At 44.2% G+C, this 18,847-nt stretch overlaps 3 protein-coding genes across 3 annotated transcripts; 2 read left to right on the top strand and 1 right to left on the bottom strand.

Moving 5' to 3' along the window:
* The first annotated feature begins 1,697 nt into the window (after positions 1-1,697).
* Positions 1,698-7,783, top strand: LOC120044608 (DNA replication licensing factor mcm5-like). The gene is made up of 14 exons (XM_038989280.1): positions 1,698-2,017; positions 2,329-2,455; positions 2,660-2,788; positions 2,929-3,101; positions 3,257-3,412; positions 3,553-3,722; positions 3,820-3,991; positions 4,092-4,203; positions 5,675-5,818; positions 5,908-6,150; positions 6,275-6,387; positions 6,548-6,676; positions 6,772-7,042; positions 7,250-7,783. The coding sequence occupies exons 1-14, from the start codon at positions 1,848-1,850 to the stop codon at positions 7,349-7,351; spliced, it is 2,211 nt and encodes a 736-aa protein (XP_038845208.1). The 5' UTR covers positions 1,698-1,847; the 3' UTR covers positions 7,352-7,783.
* An 18-nt stretch (positions 7,784-7,801) lies between these two features.
* LOC120044609 (heme oxygenase-like) lies at positions 7,802-10,577 on the bottom strand. The gene is made up of 7 exons (XM_038989281.1): positions 10,494-10,577; positions 10,337-10,388; positions 10,032-10,143; positions 9,642-9,857; positions 9,275-9,547; positions 8,219-8,267; positions 7,802-8,131 (listed from the first exon to the last, which is right to left on the bottom strand). The coding sequence occupies exons 2-7, from the start codon at positions 10,384-10,386 to the stop codon at positions 8,016-8,018; spliced, it is 816 nt and encodes a 271-aa protein (XP_038845209.1). The 5' UTR covers positions 10,387-10,388; positions 10,494-10,577; the 3' UTR covers positions 7,802-8,015.
* Positions 10,578-12,951: 2,374 nt separating this feature from the next.
* Positions 12,952-17,570, top strand: LOC120044607 (FAD-dependent oxidoreductase domain-containing protein 2-like). The gene is made up of 10 exons (XM_038989279.1): positions 12,952-13,075; positions 13,641-13,858; positions 14,044-14,355; positions 14,464-14,715; positions 14,888-15,223; positions 15,402-15,568; positions 15,751-15,916; positions 16,270-16,496; positions 16,711-16,881; positions 17,156-17,570. The coding sequence occupies exons 2-10, from the start codon at positions 13,644-13,646 to the stop codon at positions 17,386-17,388; spliced, it is 2,079 nt and encodes a 692-aa protein (XP_038845207.1). The 5' UTR covers positions 12,952-13,075; positions 13,641-13,643; the 3' UTR covers positions 17,389-17,570.
* Positions 17,571-18,847: the final 1,277 nt, after the last annotated feature.

Here is an 18,847-nt window from a genome sequence, read left to right as displayed (position 1 = left end):
GTGCACGCTAACCAAGGAAGCCAGGTGCATGGTGTTTCCCCCGACACATTGGTGCGGCTGGCTTCCGGGTTGGAGGCGCGCTGTGTTAAGAAGCAGTGCGGCTTGGTTGGGTTGGGTTGGGTTTCGGAGGACGCATGGCTTTCGACCTTCGTCTCTCCCGAGCCCGTACGGGAGTTGTAGCGTTGAGACAAGATAGTAATTTACTAACAATTGGATACCCCGAAATTGGGGTAGAAAAGGGGGTAAAAAAAATAAAATAATAATAAATAGAAATACTCTATGGATTTTTTTGTCCACTCATTTTATAGAACTGAACTATTTTTGAAAAGCTTGATCAAAAAGATTTCTGTGGAATTACAAATGAGTGGACACACATCAACCTGTAGAGGGAGACAGATATACTCATTGATATTTTGTATTCAACCTAATAGGTTATTAGCTGCAAACTACACTGCTTGAATACAAGGACTGGGAAAAAATGTTCATTTGAATCAGGCCTCCAATCTGCCCTTTCTTGAAGAACTGTAGTCTTCAGTGTTATGTCTATCTACTACAAGTACCCATTATTCTGTCTCCCACCGGAGTGTATGTGATTGGGTTCTCCTACCCAGTAGTACCAAAGGGCAAAGCCAGAATCCGCGTCCAGATCTCAGCGGCCCACACTGACCAGGACATTGACCGCGCTGTGGATGCTTTCATACAGACAGGCAGGAAGCATGGAGTTCTGTCTTAAATAGAAGAACTCGTGGATCATTTTGCTGCCAATAAGCAAGTCTAAAAGACAAGGAGCTTGCAGAGTTTGGACTGCAGTTACAGGTTACACAGGAGGCCTATGAATGACAGTGCGACAAAGATAATTTATTACATACAGGGTAATGTGTTACAGATGAAGCTCAATTGTGGTCAATACTATTTGTGTTGCGTTTGTGTTGCAGTTGAATGAATAAAATACCTTTGTTAACAAAACGTTGTTATTGTAACGACCCTGGGTTTATAAGCGCGGAAATCGACTCTGCCGCTCGAGCATGCTTTTGCGGCACAGTCGATAGCGCGCCGGACCTGGGGCTAGAAGGTCGAGGGTTCGAGACCTGCTCCCTGCTGTTTCATTACACTGGTGTCAGAAGTGATCGGACCTTGCATCCACGACAGTACGTGTGCTTGGCTGGTGAGCGCGTTCCTGTAAGACGTGGAGTCGCAAGCTAGCGCGAGGACGCGCTCTTTGAAAGGAGGTAGTCGTGTAACGACCCTGGGTTTATAAGCGCGGAAATCGATTCTACCGCACGAACATGCGGCACAGTCGATAGCGCGCCGGACCTCGGGCTAGAAGGTCGAGGGTTCGAGGCCTGCTCCCTGCTGTTTCATTACAGTATTTTCCAATGGAGCTAGCTAGATATGGTTGTAATGCTAGAATATATTTTAAAGTCATGTTTTTATTTAGAGCAATAAACGTGTGCTTGCATCAACCGTAACTTTGTAAACACAACGAACTGGGTTGTTGTAGCGCCACCACAATGTAATGTCCCTGGCTTGGTCGTATTTTTTTTATCCCCGTTCTTTTCCCGCCACAAACTCTTGCAAGTCCCACCCTTCTACAATCAGGATACGCCTCCTGCAATGTATTCAGCCAATCATTATCACTAGTCGATCATATCTCCCAATGGCAAGGCGTCACTGTTCGACCTCGCGGGAAAGTGACGATATTTTTGCCGCGAAAGAGTCAGCGTGGAATTCATTGTCCACGGAAGATCATTGGCGTTAATCACCAAAAACTGTTTTGCTTTTAGGATTATTCCACTTTGCGCGCGCTAACTTAATTTTCAGCACTTTGTAGATATAATCGGTGCATTATGTCTGGTTTCGACGACCCGGGAGTTTATTACAGTGACAGCTTCGGCGGTGGAGATGGACTAGGGGATGAAGGTGGAGTGAAACGGAGCCAGATCAAGAAACGATTCCGTGAATTTCTTCGGCAGTTCAGAGTTGGGACCGATCGCACCGGTTTCACCTATAAATACAGGTAAGATCGAGATTGTGTTAAGTGCCACGAAGTCATTGTCGATGGCTACCGCCGGTTGGTGTGATGTTCCACAGATGCCCAACGTTAAGTTAGCCAGTTAGCTAACAGTTAGTTAGCCAGTTACTGTAACGTTAGCTAACTAACACTGATCACCACAATGGTCTTGAAGGAATAAAGTTGGACTCTTCATGGTCCTGTGATTGAGTTTGTAGTAGGTTTTTATTTGTCTTATGATTATATTCGCATTCTGTTTTAAGATATTTATATCTTATTGTTCATTTTGGATTGTTGACATGTGTTCTGCTGTGTAGAGATGCCCTTAAGAGACACTACACTCTGGGGGAGTACTGGGTGGAGGTGGAGATGGAAGACCTGGCCAGCTTTGACGAGGACCTGTCAGACTGCCTGTACAAGGTGCCCTCTGAGAACCTGCCGCTGGTGAGAAGATTGAATAGACTAATAACAGACAAATCATTTGAGGAGTTTTAATTGGAGCAATTGCAGGCTGAATAATTCATGGATTAGATGGATTCCTATATTTTCTGTTGCTGATCGTATCATACTGATCTTATATTCTATTTGGCAAATAATTATATCTGAAAATTATCCCTTTAAACTGAGCCCTGCCATTATGATTGACAGCTGGAGGAGGCTGCCCAGGAGGTGGCTGATGAGGTGACCCGTCCCAGGCCCCTGGGAGAGGAGACAGTGCAGGAAATCCAGGTCATGCTAAAGAGTGACGCCCATCCTGCCTCCATCCGCAACCTCAAGGTAAGAGACTCTGAGGATGCAATGCTGGGCCTTTCACCTTTCAGTTGGTTCATGTAGAAGGTGGCATGAAAGATTCCCTAAATTTTCCATCCATGTAACATGCCATGACTCTGAACTCTCCATCTCTTTCTCTCTGGTAGTCGGAGCAGGTGTCCAGGCTGGTGAAGGTCCCTGGGATCGTCATCTCTGCCACGGCTGTGAGGGCCAAGGCCACCAGGGTGTGTTTGCAGTGTCGTGGCTGTCGCTCTGTCATCAGTAACATCTCCCTGCCACCAGGCCTGCAGGGCTACGCTCTTCCCCGAAAGTGCAACACGTGAGTGCAACCCTCTGAGTTGTTGAATGTTTGTGTGTACACTCCAGTGCATGGAAAAAATGCATAAAGTCATTGTGTGTGTGTGTGTGTGTGTGTGTAAAGTCATCTGCTTCATCATTGTGTGTGATTTTAATTCTTAAACATCTCTCTCTCAGTGAGCAGGCAGGCAGGGTGAGGTGTCCTATAGATCCCTACTTCATAATTCCAGACCGTTGTGTCTGTGTGGACTTCCAGACCCTCCGTCTGCAGGAGTCTCCAGATGCTGTGCCACACGGAGAGATGCCCCGCCACCTGCAGCTCTACTGTGACAGGTAACACTCACACATCATCATCTGTGTGCCTCAATATTCTCAATGAAATGCAATTAACACATGCCCGATATATACACACAGTGCAAAGTGAGACCGACGAGTACATACCACATTACAGCTTGTGTTCTGCCTCCCCTCAGGTACCTGTGTGACCGTGTGGTCCCTGGGAACAGAGTGACCATCATGGGGATCTACTCCATCAAGAAGGTGGCCCAAACTAAGGGCAAGGGTAGAGATAAAAGTGCAGGCGTGGGCATCCGCTCCTCCTACCTCCGTGTGGTGGGCATTCAGCAGGACACAGAGGGAGCAGGTAGGCACGATAAGGCTACTAGAGGTTAGATTACTTATCCAACATTATGTCCTATGTGGGATAGTGTTATAGATATAATGCTATCTTTTTCTCTCAGGTCGCGGGGCCACAGGGTCAGTCTCCCCTCAGGAAGAGGAGGAGCTGAGAGCGTTGGCCTCCTCCCCCGACGTCTACGGCTCCCTCGCCCGTTCCCTCGCTCCTTCCATCTATGGCAGTGATGACCTGAAAAAGGCCATCGCCTGCCTGCTGTTCGGCGGCTCCAGGAAGAGGTGAGTCAAACATTGGAAATGGCATGTAGAATTTTAATAGATTTTTGATGTGCGTACATTTCTCTCCAGTGTGTATGTATAATGACCTTTCCTGTCTCAGGCTGCCTGACGGGCTGACACGTAGAGGAGACATCAACTTGCTAATGCTGGGAGACCCCGGTACTGCTAAGTCTCAGCTGCTCAAGTTTGTGGAGAGGTGCTCTCCCATTGGGGTAAGGATGGGCTAGATGAATGAATATATTAATTCATATACCGTGGGGCAAAAAAGTATTTAGTCAGCCACCAATTGTGCAAGTTCTCCCACTTAAAAAGATGAGAGAGGCCTGTAATTTTCATCATAGGTAGTACACTTCAACTATGACAGACAAAATGAGAAAAAAAAATCCTGAAAATCAAATTGTAGGATTTTTTATGAATTTATTTGCAAATTATGGTGGAAAATAAGTATTTGGTCACCTACAAACAAGCAAGATTTCTGGCTCACAGACCTGTAACTTCTTCTTTAAGAGGCTCCTCTGTCCTCCACTCGTTACCTGTATTAATGGCACCTGTTTGAACTTGTTATCAGTATAAAAGACACCTGTCCACAACCTCAAACAGTCACACTCCAAACTCCACTATGGCCAAGACCAAAGAGCTGTCAAAGGACACCAGAAACAAAATTGTAGACCTGCACCAGGCTGGGAAGACTGAATCTGCAATAGGTAAGCAGCTTGGTTTGAAGAAATCAACTGTGGGAGCAATTATTAGGAAATGGAAGACATACAAGACCACTGATAATCTCCCTCGATCTGGGGCTCCACGCAAGATCTCACCCCGTGGGGTCAAAATGATCACAAGAACGGTGAGCAAAAATCCCAGAACCACACGGGGGGACCTAGTGAATGACCTGCAGAGAGCTGGGACCAAAGTAACAAAGCCTACCATCAGCAAGGGCATTGAAGATGAAACGTGGCTGGGTCTTTCAGCATGACAATGATCCCAAACACACCGCCCGGGCAACAAAGGAGTGGCTTCGTAAGAAGCATTTCAAGGTCCTGGAGTGGCCTAGCCAGTCTCCAGATCTCAACCCCATAGAAAATCTTTGGAGGGAGTTGAAAGTCCGTGTTGCCCAGCAACAGCCCCAAAACATCACTGCTCTAGAGGAGATCTGCATGGAGGAATGGGCCAAAATACCAGCAACAGTGTGTGAAAACCTTGTGAAGACTTACAGAAAACGTTTGACCTCTGTCATTGCCAACAAAGGGTATATAACAAAGTATTGAGATAAACTTTTGTTATTGACCAAATACTTATTTTCCACCATAATTTGCAAAGAAATTCATTAAAAATCCTACAATGTGATTTTCTGGATTTTTTCCCCCTCATTTTGTCTGTCATAGTTGAAGTGTACCTATGATGAAAATTACAGGCCTCATCTTTTTAAGTGGGAGAACTTGCACAATTGGTGGCTGACTAAATACTTTTTTGCCCCACTGTATGTGTGTATATATTCCAAGATTAATTGAAAGATAGATATATATATTTCAGAGCAATCATGACACTCCCTCAACATAGATTTAAACCAGAATTACAAAGATGGATTCCAGAAGTTTCATTTGCTGACAATTAATTTATCAGCATGCTAGTGACCCCTATCGAAAGCGCTAACTCGTATCTTCCCTCTTTCTCTTCCTCTGTCAGGTGTATACCTCAGGTAAAGGCAGCAGTGCTGCTGGTCTGACAGCCTCTGTACTGAGGGACCCCGTCACCCGTGGCTTCATCATGGAGGGAGGAGCCATGGTACTGGCTGACGGTGGGGTGGTGTGCATCGATGAGTTTGACAAAGTAAGGAAACATGGACAAGAGAGTACATAAATTGCTGAATACTTGACTAGTTTGTTTGCAGACGCTTAACTGTGTCTCTTTCTTCTCAGATGAGAGAGGATGACCGAGTAGCCATCCATGAAGCCATGGAGCAACAGACTATCTCCATTGCCAAGGCTGGCATTACCACTACCCTGAACTCCCGCTGCTCGGTGCTGGCCGCTGCTAACTCTGTGTTTGGCCGTTGGGACGACACCAAGGGAGAGGACAACATCGACTTCATGCCTACCATCTTGTCCCGTTTTGACATGATCTTTATCATCAAGGACATCCACGACCATCAGAGAGACATGGTGAGGGAACACACTTTAGTCTGTTCTGGGTTTGTTTGTGTGTGGGAAGGTTTATGCACAGGGATACTGAACACGGCCCAGGCTAGCACAGTGTTAACACTATTGACCTTCTTTTCTCTCTCAGACTCTGGCCCGCCACGTGATGAACGTCCATCTCAGTGCTCATACTCAGACTGAGGGTGTGGAGGGAGAGATCACACTGGCCACACTGAAGAAGTATATTGCCTATGCCAGAACGTGAGTCTTGAAAATTCCTTTATTTCTGCAGATTTCTTCTGTATATGTTAGATTCTGTTTAGTTTGAGTTCATGAACTCTACTCGCAGAGAAACAATACTACACACTAGTATGTACACATGAAGGGATTTGGTTTGTAATGGTCAAAAGTGCCATGACAGAAAATGCGGCCCACGTCTCTCTGCGGCGGCAGCTGAAAAGCTGAAGAACAGATATGTGGTGATGAGGAGTGGAGCGAGGGAACATGAGAGGGAGAGCGACAGGAGAGCCTCCATCCCCATCACTGTCAGGTATGATATGATACTTCACCTGCCAACGTCATTACCAGTCAGGATACTGTCCATCTTCAGTGTCATAATGCTTTGTACTCCGTGGTCCCCTGCAGGCAGCTGGAGGCTGTGGTGCGCATCTCTGAGTCCCTGGCCAAGATGAAGCTGCAGGCTGTGGCTGGAGAGGAGGAGGTGGACGAGGCCTTGCGGCTCTTCCAGGTGTCCACACTGGACGCTGCGCTGTCCGGCAGCCTCTCGGGTGTGGAGGGCTTCACCACTCAGGAGGACCAGGAGATGATTTCCCGTGTTGAGAAGCAGCTGAAGAGGCGCTTTGCCATTGGCTCCCAGGTGTCCGAGCACAGCATTGTCCAGGACTTCACCAAGCAGGTCAGTTACACTAGTCTACTTTGAACATATACTGTGTTGAACAGAGACGGGACCACTTGGTCAATTACATTAAAGTACTTTGGGCATTGGAATGTTTGGCATTTGTCTATATGATTCAGTGCTGTCCTCAGTTGGCCTACGTGTTGCCCTGTAGCCTGTTTACCTGTCCACTGACCAGAATCTCTCTCTACCCTCTCCCATATACAGAAGTATCCAGAGCAGGCCATCTACAAGGTTCTTCACCTGATGATGAGGAGGGGAGAGCTGCAGCACCGCATGCAGAGGAAGGTGCTCTACAGAGTCAAGTAGTCTCACAAAAAGATGCATACGCACAAAGATTAAGTCACGATGGGCTTTGTAAATAGTAGAAGGGACAGGCGTCTCATCAATTCACTCTTCCTCACAAGCCAGTGGACATCTTCATGAAGTCACGTCGATACGTCTTCTCCATCCTAGGCCATGGTCCGCCTACAGAGCCACTGATGTATACCTTTTCATGTGTTGCTTTGCCAAGTTAAGCCAACAACAGTTATTTGCTGTTCTATTGCCCTCATAAGTAATTTGGTGTCTATTCTTTTTAGACTAAACAAATGATGCTATGGAGGTAGTTTGGATGAACTGTATTGTTGTTGAATTGTTTGGGGCAAGAAAATTGACATGAGAATGCCCTAAAGAGTGTTAACGTTAAATCATTGTGTAAGGTATTTTGTATTGAAAATAAATACCAAACTTCTTTATTTAGACATTTCTTATGTTGAAATGGTGTGCATAGTCTTTAATGAAACATACTATGTACAAAGATATTGCAATTAATACATGTCAATTTTCATTTTAAGATTGCCTTAGGCGTTTAAAAAAGTACAGTCATGACAAAGTGCTTTAAGTGCACACACCCTTAAATGGATAATTATGATTAGTGAAGTGATTCTGTCAACTACATAAATATACATATTTAAGGACTTATTTCAAGGCTTTAGAATACATAGATACCCATTGCGACTGTTGCTAAAGCAACACAAATGCCCAGTGACAACTGCACGATGGACAAAGAGGGGGTGATAGCTGGCGTCTTGGCCTTTTCTTGGTCCCCTGCAAAAGCAAAGTAATATCTTTTTATAACACGCAAGTAAGCTGAAAGATCACATATTTCCAATCAACATATGAGCTTGTACTTACCGTAAGCTTCCTTTGTGACACTTAACATTTTCTGTAGATCATCAAAGACCTGTATGAGAAATAACACAGGATGTCTTCATTGAACAAGACAAATACAATCATCAGCAATATGCTATGGCGGTGGCATCCAGTAACACGTTTACACTGCATCGTTCACTAGACCTTCCCAGTTTCACTTCCTCTGCACAGTTATGTTTAGCTAGTTTTAATGTCACGTGCACAAGTACAGTGAAATGCCTTTCTTGTAAGCTCTAAACCCAACAATGCAGTAATAAATAAGAATGTAATACTAAAAATAAAGTAGAACAAAAACATGAGAAAAAGAAATAAGAACACGAGAAAGCATACTATACAGGATCAGTCAGTTCCAGAACCATATTTAAAATGTGCATGGATACTGGAGTGATATGTGTAGGTATATATGATAAACAGAGTAGCAGCATTGTATATGATGATAGAATGTGAGTGCGTCTGTGTAGAGTCAGTATAAATGTATGTGCATATTATTTGTGTGAGCAAATTATGGAGTGAGTGTTTGTGTCAGTGTGTGTGAGTGTGCATACAGACGGTGCAAAAATAAAATACAAGGGTCAACTCAGTCTGTGTAGCTATTTAGTTAGCCATTTAGTTATTTAGTTAGCTATTTAGCAGTCTTATGGCTTGGGGATAGAACCTGTTCAGGAGCATGTTGATGGCAGACTTGATGCACCGGTACCGCTTGCAGTGCAGAAGCAGAGAGAACTGTATATGACTTGGGTGGCTGGAGTCTTTAACGATTTTCCAGGCCCTCCTTTCACACCGCCTGATATAGAGGTCCTGAATGGCAGGGAACTCGGCCTCAGTGACGTACTGGGCTGTCCGCACCAACTTCTGTAGCGCCATGCGATCGAGGGCGGTGCTATTGCCATACCAAGCTCTAATGCAGCCAGTCAAGATGCTCTCAATGGTACAGCTGTATAACTTTTCATAGTGACTTTTCATTACTGTATTAGTTCCCATAACCTATATTCTTACCCAGTTTGCTTTCTCCCTTCCTCCCTCTTCTCTTTCTCTCACCTGGATGTTGAGTTCGAAGGCCATGATAGCCTCCTCCAGCACCCCCTCCCTCTCCTCCTTGGTCAGCTCGATGCTGTTCATTCTGCTCCTGTACAGCTGCTTGAAGCGGTTAGGGCTTGACACTCCGGGGAAGGAGAAAAACGACAGTCCCTCTCCGCTGCTTAACCCAATTGACTTCTGGGTAATCTTCCCCAAAACTTGACCTCCTGACAGGTCACCTAGGTAACGGGTATAGGCGTGGGCCACCAGCAATTTAGGATTGCCTTCACCGATCTGAAGAGGGAAACAAATAAATTGTTATTACTAAGCAGGTACACAATTAAGATAGTGTGCCTACCCTGCATGTTGGTATATCTATAGCCTGTACCTTGTGAAGTCTCTGTGTATATCTGTGTGTTGCAGCAGGAATGATGACTCTCTTTCGCCACTCCTGTCCAAAGAAGTGTTCCAGATCTCTCTCTAGTGTCTCCAGTCGGGCCAGTTCCTGAGGGAAGTATATCGGTGCAACACCTGGGTGGGAAGCATTTCTGTCCATCTCCTCTTCCAGTGCTTTGTAGATCTCGTAGAGGGAACACAGAAGAAGCTGCCATGGAAAAGACGGGTTACAGATTAATACTTAGTATACAGTGAGTGCTCATTTTCCATGACTATGTAGAAAGTTAAACAAAAGGCATTCTAGGCCATTCATAATATTAAAACCACTGTCAATTATTTTGGCAAGTGGTTTTTAATTTACTCTCAGATTGGCTTTTGTCACCTTGTACTGCGGAAGAGTTATCTGTCCCTTCTGATAGCTCAGCATCAGTTGGGTGTTTTCTGCCCTGACATGGATCTCTTTAGTCGCTGCTTTTATCTGTTCTGACAAATCACTGAGGAGAGATGGAGAACATTAGGAGGACATCCTGATTTACCAGAGTACAGTAAATGTGAGCACAGAGTTTGCAGTTAGTAATTGTGTTCTGTATGTTCAATACCTTTACTTTACCATATATCAGCCCTGACCTGGTCTGAAATACAATAATCTAGTTAACATATCGACCATTCGTTACAAAATGACTGTACCTGCCAGGGTTCTGCATATCAACTTTCCGTGCCGAGTTGACTGTCTCCATGTCTGTAATCCAGAATTTTTATATGGTGGTTATAACATTATTATCCAAATGTGACCAACTGTTACAGTTTATTAAAAAACAAGTCAGTGAAAGAGTTGATCATTTACCTGTGGGGTATTTTCTTGTTGATGTCTTGTTATACAGCTGGTAAACAAAAGCTGCCTCCTTCTCAAACGGGTTTAGAGTTGCTGTGTCCTCTGACCTGTGTCCCTGTCTTTATATTTGACTCCCTCGCCTTCTCTCCCAATGTTTGTCAGCTAAATCAAATGGGAAGTGAGAGTGTTGACTCATTTCCCTTATGCTGAAGCTTAACATGACAGGGCAGATTTACCAGTGAGGGGAGAGCATGAGTGAACAGATGGAATGGTAGAAATCATTAAACACAGTCACATGAACTACAGGAAGTGAATGTGTTCCTTCTGCTATTGAGGGAGAGTATGTTGACTACAGGTGAGAACAAAGTTATAAACACTGAGTGTTCAAAACATTAGGAACACCTTCCTAATATTGAGTTGCACCCCCTTTCGCCCTCAGAGCAGCCTCAATTCTACAAGATGTTGAAAGCGTTCCACATGGCCCATGTTGATTCCAATGCTTTCCACATTTGTGTCAAGTTGGCTGGATGTCCTTTGGGTTGAGGACCCTTCTTGATACACACAGGAAACTGTTGAGTGTGAAAAACCCAGCAGCGTTGCAGTTCTTGACACACTCAAACCGGTGTGCCTGGCACTTACTACCATACCCTGTTCAAAGGCACTTAAAACTTTTATCTTGCCCATTCACCCTCTGAATGGCATACATAAACAATTCATGTCTCAATTGTCTCAAGGCTTGAAAATCCTCTCCTCCCCTTCATCTACATGGATTGAAGTGGATTTAACAGGTAATATCAATAAGCGATCATAGCTTTCACCTGGAATGTCATGTTTCTAATGTTTTGTGCTCTCAGTGTATGTACCTTTTAGTTTTATGAAGATGAATCAAATCAAATCAAAGTTTATTTGTCACGTGCGCCGAATACAACAGGTGTAGTAGACCTTACAGTGAAATGCTTACTTACAGGCTCTAACCAACAATGCAATTTCTAAAAAATAAAGGTATTAGGTGAACAATAGGTAAGTAAAGAAATAAAAACAACAGTAAAAAGACAGTGAAAAATAACAGTAGCGAGGCTGTAACAGTAGCGAGGCTATATACGGGCACCGGTTAGTCGGGCTGATTGAGGTAGTATGTACATGTGGATATGGTTACTATGCATTTATGATAAACAGAGAGTAGCAGTAGCGTAAAAGAGGGGTTGGCGGGACACAATGCAGATAGCCCGGTTAGCCAATGTGCTGGGGCACTGGTTGGTCGGGCTAATTGAGGTAGTATGTACATGAATGTATAGTTAAAATGACTATGCTTATATATGATGAACAGAGAGTAGCAGCAATGTAAAATAGGGGTTGGGGGGGTGGCACACAATGCAAATAGTCTGGGTAGCCATTTGATTACCTGTTCAGGAGTCTTATGGCTTGGGGGTAAAAACTGTTGAGAAGCCTTTTTGTCCTAGACTTGGGGTGGCTGGGGTCTTTGACAATTTTTAGGGCCTTCCTCTGACACCGCCTGGTGTAGAGGTCCTGGATGGCAGGCAGCTTAGCCCCAGTGATGTACTGGGCCGTACGCACTACCCTCTGTAATGCCTTGCGGTCGGAGGCCGAGCAGTTGCCATACCAGGCAGTGATGCAACCAGTCAGGATGCTCTCAGTGTTGCAGCTGTAGAACCTTTTGAGGATCTGAGGACCCATGCCAAATCTTTTTCGTTTCCTGAGGGGGAATAGGCTTTGTCGTGCCTTCTTCACGACTGAATAACAAGAGTGATTCAATATGCTGATTTAACTGCAGGCAGGACTCAATGGTTAAATTAATCTAATTTAATCCAATTCTCTCTCCCATTGTGTTCATTGAACTTTGTGTTGGTACAAAGTTTCAGCCACAAATGACCAACTGCAGGTCAAAATTCATTTCAGGGGATTACATTGTAAACTCTTGTGCTCAACATTCAATTTGTATGGTTTACCCTACATTTGTCTATTATGTATCTATTGATCTATTACCAATCTATAGATAACCTGATTCAACAGGTTTCAACAAAATAGAGAAGGGGGGTACCATGACTCAACAGAAGTGTATGTTGCAGTTGTAGAAGGCAAAAATAAAAACAATTTCTAGGCATGAGAATTTTATAAATAGTTAATTGTGTTTATGATATTATAATAATATGCATGCTATGTTTCACTTAATTAACATTTGATGATGATTAGTATGTCTTTCACGAAAAAAATATCAAACTACTACAATTATCTAAAAAATTGCAACATTACAAAGTTTATAACATTTTAATAAAGAATGTAATAAAGAAGGTCAAATGTGTTACTTTTGCTACTTGATACTTTTGTATCAAAAGTATGGAACATTTCTTGTCCATCACTTTAAGGTTTATCACGCCCTCTATTTTACACACAAGCTCTTATTGGCCAGAATAGAGCAGCGTTTATTGGTCAGAGTACTGTGGTATGCTGGAGTGTCGTATCAAGGGATGGGGCTCCGTTATGAAATTCCGACTATAGGTTGTTGGAGAGTTTTATTTACAGACCAAATGCAAAATGATATGGGATTAGAATAGAGGGAACCACTGCAGTGAAAGGTAAAACATCCTACTTTAATAGATATGCTGTGTATTTTGTGCTCGTGGAGCGCTTCTCAACCAGCGGTCTAGTGCAGCTGCATCCCCTCATGTCGAGTTATGATGTCGGGCCAGAGTTTCAAGGCAAGCACGGGGATACACCCCATGAAGGCCCGCTATTGTCGTACTTTCTCTGTTCTTCCACTCACTTGAACAATGCTATCTGATATTTCATTTCAATTGACCTTCTTATGTTGGTAAAGCCATTGAAAAGAGTTGCATGACTTTGGCAATAATATTGTGACGACCCTGGGTTTATAAGCGCGGAAATCGACTCTGCCGCACGAGCATGCTTTTGCGGCACAGTCAATAGCGCGCTGGACTTCGGGCTAGAAGGTCGAGGGTTCGAGACCTGCTCCCTGCTGTTTCATTACAATATGGTTGCTGCTCTCAGTGGATATTTTCAGATTGCCGCTTTCAAAACTTAAATTTGCCGTTGATTATTGTCACCAGGGTATTGCAATGACCTTCACTAAACCCACTCTCCCACCAATAAATGCCTTCATTGCCTTTTACTCGTTCATAGGTCATGGATTCCCCTATCCTTCTTCTCCTAGCCCTCCTGATCGCTCTGATCCAATGTTTTCCTGATGACTACCACAGTCACAACAGCACCCGTCACCATGACTACTGTGTGCTTGGAGCCGGGCCCGCTGGCCTTCAGATGGGTCACTTTCTCTCCAAGAGTCAGAGAGATTACATCATCTTGGAGAGGAACTCGGGGCCAGGGAGCTTCTTCAATATGTGAGTGCCTCTGTAGTAATGGGTGTCGACTATATCGGGTATTGCACTTGCCGGCAAAGTATTTTGTGACAGTGCAACAATGATGCAACTTTCTCTATTGCCCTGCTCATAGAAATATGTTCTGACCTACACCATGTACATGAACATGTGTTGTATCTCATGGATGTTTTTTTCTCCCTTTAAAGATACCCTCGACACAGGAAACTCATCAGCATCAACAAGATCTACACAGGAAGGCGGAACCGCGAGTTCAACCTTCGTCACGATTGGAACTCCCTCCTGAGTGACAGGCCCGACCTGCTGCTTCAGCGAGTCAGCCGGGAGCTCTACCCAGATGCAGACTCATTCCCCCGCTACCTCTCCATGTATGTGAAGGAGCTGGGGCTGAAGGTCCAGTATGGGGTGGACATCGGGAAGATCAGGGCCTCAGAGTCTGAATCACCTAGAGGCAGGGGATACATACTGACTGACCAGCGTGGACTGGACTATACATGCAGGTACTGTGTTATATCTATACACATATCTAATGTAAAAGGATGGAAATATGGAAACATTCTCCACTATGCATACCATTAAAGAGATGATTCTCTCTCTCTGACCCACAGAGTCCTACTGGTGTCCACAGGACTGTGGGATCCTCAGAAGGTCCAGTTTGAGGGCTCAGACCTGGTGGAGGGCTATGAGTCCATCCCTGTGGACCCAGAGGAGTATAAGGACCAGGCCGTGCTGATCCTGGGTAAGGGGAACTCAGCATTTGAAACAGCTCAGAGCATCCTGGGTCGGGCCAGCCGGATCCATCTCTACAGCCCGAGCCCGGTCCGCCTAGCCTGGCAGACACACTACGTCGGAGACCTCAGGTACTGAGAGCCAACATCAGGTTTTGACTCCCATATTGTCCTCTCCTACCAATTGATCTTTCTTTTGTTTCACTGATTTAGTACTCCTGCATTAGTGTTTTAGATCAGAGTATGTTGCTATCCCCTTAGCATAATCTGTTCATATCAGTGACCTATTTTCTCTCTTCCACAGAGCTGTGAACAATGAGCTGCTAGACACGTACCAGCTAAAGTCCCTTGATGGGCTGGTGGAGGGAGGCCTTGAGGACATTGCTATCGTCAGAAATGGAGAGGATGAAAAGAAGCGCTCAGGCAGAAAGAAGAAGTGCAGATCCAGTGGGAAGGAAAAGCGTGGCAAGTTGTTCCTTACTCTATCTGAGTTACTGGACAGTTCGGATGGGAGGAACAGTTCAAAGGTCACAGCGACAAACCTGCCTGTGTACCACAATGACAACTTCTCTCTCCGCCAGCCATATGATCGTGTGATCCGCTGCCTGGGGTTCCGGTTCAACTTCAGCATCTTTGATGGGTATGTAAATGAATACTTTACAGTGGCATGTCTTTACATAATGCAAAAAGAGTTCTGTTAAACTTATTGTTTTCTATGGAAGTGGTGGATCTTCTGTTTTATAATTTTCATTGGAAAAGCCATGCTGTTTCAGTCAGATAATGTCAGGCTGTCCTAATGATACCGTTAATCTCTCCAGCTCTGCCCGCCCACCAAGCAGTGAGGGTGCCAGGGGGCGGTTGCCAGGAGTGACAGCATGGTACGAGGGGCGGGGAACCCCAGACCTTTTTGTTTTGGGGACGGCTGCACACTCAAGAGACTATCGCTCTTCTGCAGGGGGGTTCATCCATGGCTTCCGATACACAGGTAACCATTCAAACTGCTGGTATTACAACGTAGACAGAGTAAATCTGATTTAGTTAGTAACTGCCTGTAAAGGGGGGAAAACTTTGAAATTACAAATTTGTCAATAAAGTAATGTTTTTATAGACAAAATGTGTTTGTTTTTTGACTATTTATTGTTGTAACTTTGTTGTGTTCCACTCTAGTGCGTGCTGTACATAGAGTCCTTGAGCTGCGTTACCATAGCAACTCCTGGCCAGCAATCAAACTGTCAATCAGTCAGCTGCAGTCCTGGCTGTTGAGGAGGGTCAATGAGGCCTCCGGACCGTACCAAATGTTTGGGGTACTTGGAGACATCATTTTACTAAGAGGGTAAGTAGTGCTGAAACACTGTGCACATTTTTCTTCATGATTATTGTCCCTCATGGAAATTTACCTATCTCTACCAATGAATCTCACATTGATTGATTGCCTGTAGATATCCCGATTTATGTTCACTAAGGCTGTGTTTACACAGGCAGACAAATTCTGATATTTTTATATCTGTATTTTGACCAATCTGAGCAGCCCTGAAAACGATCTGATGTGAAAAGATCTAATGTGATAAAAAAATACCAATTAGTAAAAAAAAAAAGGTCAGAATTGGGATGCCTGTGTAAACGCAGCCTAAATTCATCCATTTGTGAACCATTTTAATTTAGAATAATCTTCTCCTTTCCTGTCAGCTCTCACTGTGAGTATCTGGAGGAGTTTCCCCTCCAGGCCCTGCCCCAGTTCTCTTCTCTGTCTGGCCACCAGCTCTCCAAGCATGGGCTGCTGGTTCTGGTTCTACAGTACGGGCTGAACCGCACAGACTCACTGGGCCCTGGCAGGGCAGAGTCAGAGTGGACCCGTGCCTGGAGGTCCAACTTCCTCCACCCTGTTCTATATTACTACGACAAACTTCCCACTGGTGAGTGTGAGAATGTTAGAAACCTTATGAAGAGTACAAAACAGTTTGGCCTTATGGTTGTGTTAAAGACTAAGTTAAGTAATGACATTCAAATGAAGAGTATGTCTGTGTATAGTACAAGGCATCTTTGTGGTAGGACGTCAGCACTCAAACCTACGCATGTATGTAAAAACGAATACATGTTATTCTTTCATTTGTCTGCCATCCTAAACAGAGAGGGACATGAGACACCGTCCTGTTGGCTGGCCATTGCCACGGCCCAAGGCAGTGCATCACATGATCGAGGACTTCTTGACTGAGTGGGATGGGCCCATCTCCCACAGCCAGCCACTGCGGCGCTTCCTGGAACACTGTCTCCACACTGACCTCAGGGCCTTCTATGCAGGTAGAGCATGTCCTTACCTGATCCCTCATTACAACACCTTATTATACTAGGGTAGATATGCCCTTAGGATATGTTCTTTATATTTCCATATACAGTACCTCCTACTCATCTATTTATCTCACACGATTTGTTTGTTCACTTGTGACATACTTTCATACAGGATCTGTGTTATTACTGTTTTATTATGGTTCTGCCCACTCAGTTCATGAGACATTTTATTACTTGATTATTGTTTTACAGTGTGTAAAACTGAACTTGTTTCTTTTCCCCACAGAGTCATGTTTCCGCTTTTCCCTTACCAATCAAAAGCCACCCCTGTTTTGTCGTCAGGGATACCTGAGGAAGCATGGGGTTGTTAGGAATAGTCAGCTGTGGCAGCATGCCCATGATGCTGGGCTAATGCCTGGAGGACAGGACTCTGCATCCCCAGACACAGACCCATCGTTCCCTGATTACCTTACACGAGCTGGAACCTCAGTGTCCTCTGCAATAAACCTCGACTTCTGATTGTTTACCCAAGGATCCTAAAACTAAGCCTATGACAGTTTTGATGTCCCAAGACATTCTCTACCTGTCATTATAATGTCCATGAATATATACAGTATACAGAGTCTACAAAACATTAAGAACACCTTCCTAATATTGTGTTGCACCCCCCCCCCCTCTTTTTCCCCCAGAACAGCCTCAATTTTTCGGGGCATGGACTCTACGAGGTGTCGAAAGCGTTCCACAGGGATGCTGGCCCATGTTGACTCCAATGCTTCCCGCAGTTGTGTCAAGTTGGCTAGATATCTTTCGGTTGATGGACCATTCTTGATACACACGGGAAACTGTTGAGTGTGAAAAACCCAGCAGTGTTGCAGTTATTGACACAGACCTGTGTGTCTGGCACCTACTACCATACCCTGTTCAAAGGCACTTAAATCTTTTGTCTTGCCCATTAACCCTCTGAATGGCACACATACACAATCCATGTCTCAATGCTTTAAAATCCTCCTCCCCTTCATCTACACTGATTAAAGTGGGTTTAACAAGTGACACCAATAAGTGTGTCATGGAAAGAGCAGGTGTTCTTAAAGTTGCGTACACTCAGTTTGTATATACTGTACCAGTCAAAAGTTTGGACACACCTACTCATTCCAGGTTTTTTCTTTATTTTTACTATTTTCTAAATTGTAGAATAATAGTGAAGACATCAAAACTATGAAATAACATATGGAATCATGTAATAACCAAAAAAGTGTTAAACAAAAATAAATATATTATATATAAATATATTTTACATTTGAGATTCTTCAAAAGTAGCCACCCTTTGCCTTGATGACAGCTTTGCACACTCTTGGCATTCTCTCAACCAGCTTCATGAGGTAGTCACCGGAATGCATTTCAATTAACAGGTGTGCCTTGTTAAAAGTTAATTTGAGGAATTTCTTTGCTTAATGCGTTTGAGCCAATCAGTTGTGTTGTGACAAGGTAGGGTTGGTATAGAAGATATCCCGATTTGGTAAAAGACCAAGTCCATATTATGGCAAGAACAGGTCAAATAAGCAAATGACAGTCCATCATTACTTTAAGACATGAAGGTCAGTCAATATGGAACATTTCAAGAACTTTGAATGTTTCTTCAAATGCAGTTGCAAAAACCAAGAGCTATGATGAAAATGGCTCTCATGAGGACCGCCACAGGAAAGGAAGACCCAGAGTTACCTCTGCTGCAGAGGATAAATTAATTAGAGTTACCATCCTCAGAAAATGCAATTAACTACACCTCAGATTGCAGCCCAAATAAATACTTCACAGAGTTCAAGTAACAGACACATCTCAACATCAACTGTTCAGAGGAGACTGCATGAATCAGGCAATTGTCGAATTGATGCAAAGAAACTACTACTAAAGGACACCAATAGGAAGAAGAGACTTGCTTGGACCAAGAAACATGAGCAATGGACATTAGACCGGTGGAAAT

Source organism: Salvelinus namaycush, chromosome 3 (assembly GCF_016432855.1).
Source record: "Salvelinus namaycush isolate Seneca chromosome 3, SaNama_1.0, whole genome shotgun sequence".
Taxonomy (NCBI): domain Eukaryota; kingdom Metazoa; phylum Chordata; class Actinopteri; order Salmoniformes; family Salmonidae; genus Salvelinus; species Salvelinus namaycush.
Note: the sequence above shows the minus strand (reverse complement) of the source record. Positions and strands in the feature narration are given on the sequence as shown.

Excerpts from the sequence above, each read along its gene's own strand:
- LOC120044608 (XM_038989280.1), top strand. The coding sequence starts at position 1,848 with ATGTCTGGTTTCGACGACCCGGGAGTTTATTACAGTGACAGCTTCGGC. Across the intron at positions 2,018-2,328 it reads GGTTTCACCTATAAATACAG|AGATGCCCTTAAGAGACACT; the intron begins GTAAGATCGAGA and ends TCTGCTGTGTAG. Across the intron at positions 7,043-7,249 it reads TCCAGGACTTCACCAAGCAG|AAGTATCCAGAGCAGGCCAT; the intron begins GTCAGTTACACT and ends TCCCATATACAG.
- LOC120044607 (XM_038989279.1), top strand. The coding sequence starts at position 13,644 with ATGGATTCCCCTATCCTTCTTCTCCTAGCCCTCCTGATCGCTCTGATC. Across the intron at positions 13,859-14,043 it reads CCAGGGAGCTTCTTCAATAT|ATACCCTCGACACAGGAAAC; the intron begins GTGAGTGCCTCT and ends CTCCCTTTAAAG. Across the intron at positions 14,356-14,463 it reads GGACTGGACTATACATGCAG|AGTCCTACTGGTGTCCACAG; the intron begins GTACTGTGTTAT and ends TCTGACCCACAG.
- LOC120044609 (XM_038989281.1), bottom strand. The coding sequence starts at position 10,386 with ATGGAGACAGTCAACTCGGCACGGAAAGTTGATATGCAGAACCCTGGC. Across the intron at positions 9,858-10,031 it reads TAACTCTTCCGCAGTACAAG|CTTCTTCTGTGTTCCCTCTA; the intron begins GTGACAAAAGCC and ends TTTCCATGGCAG. Across the intron at positions 9,548-9,641 it reads ATACACAGAGACTTCACAAG|ATCGGTGAAGGCAATCCTAA; the intron begins GTACAGGCTATA and ends TTCCCTCTTCAG.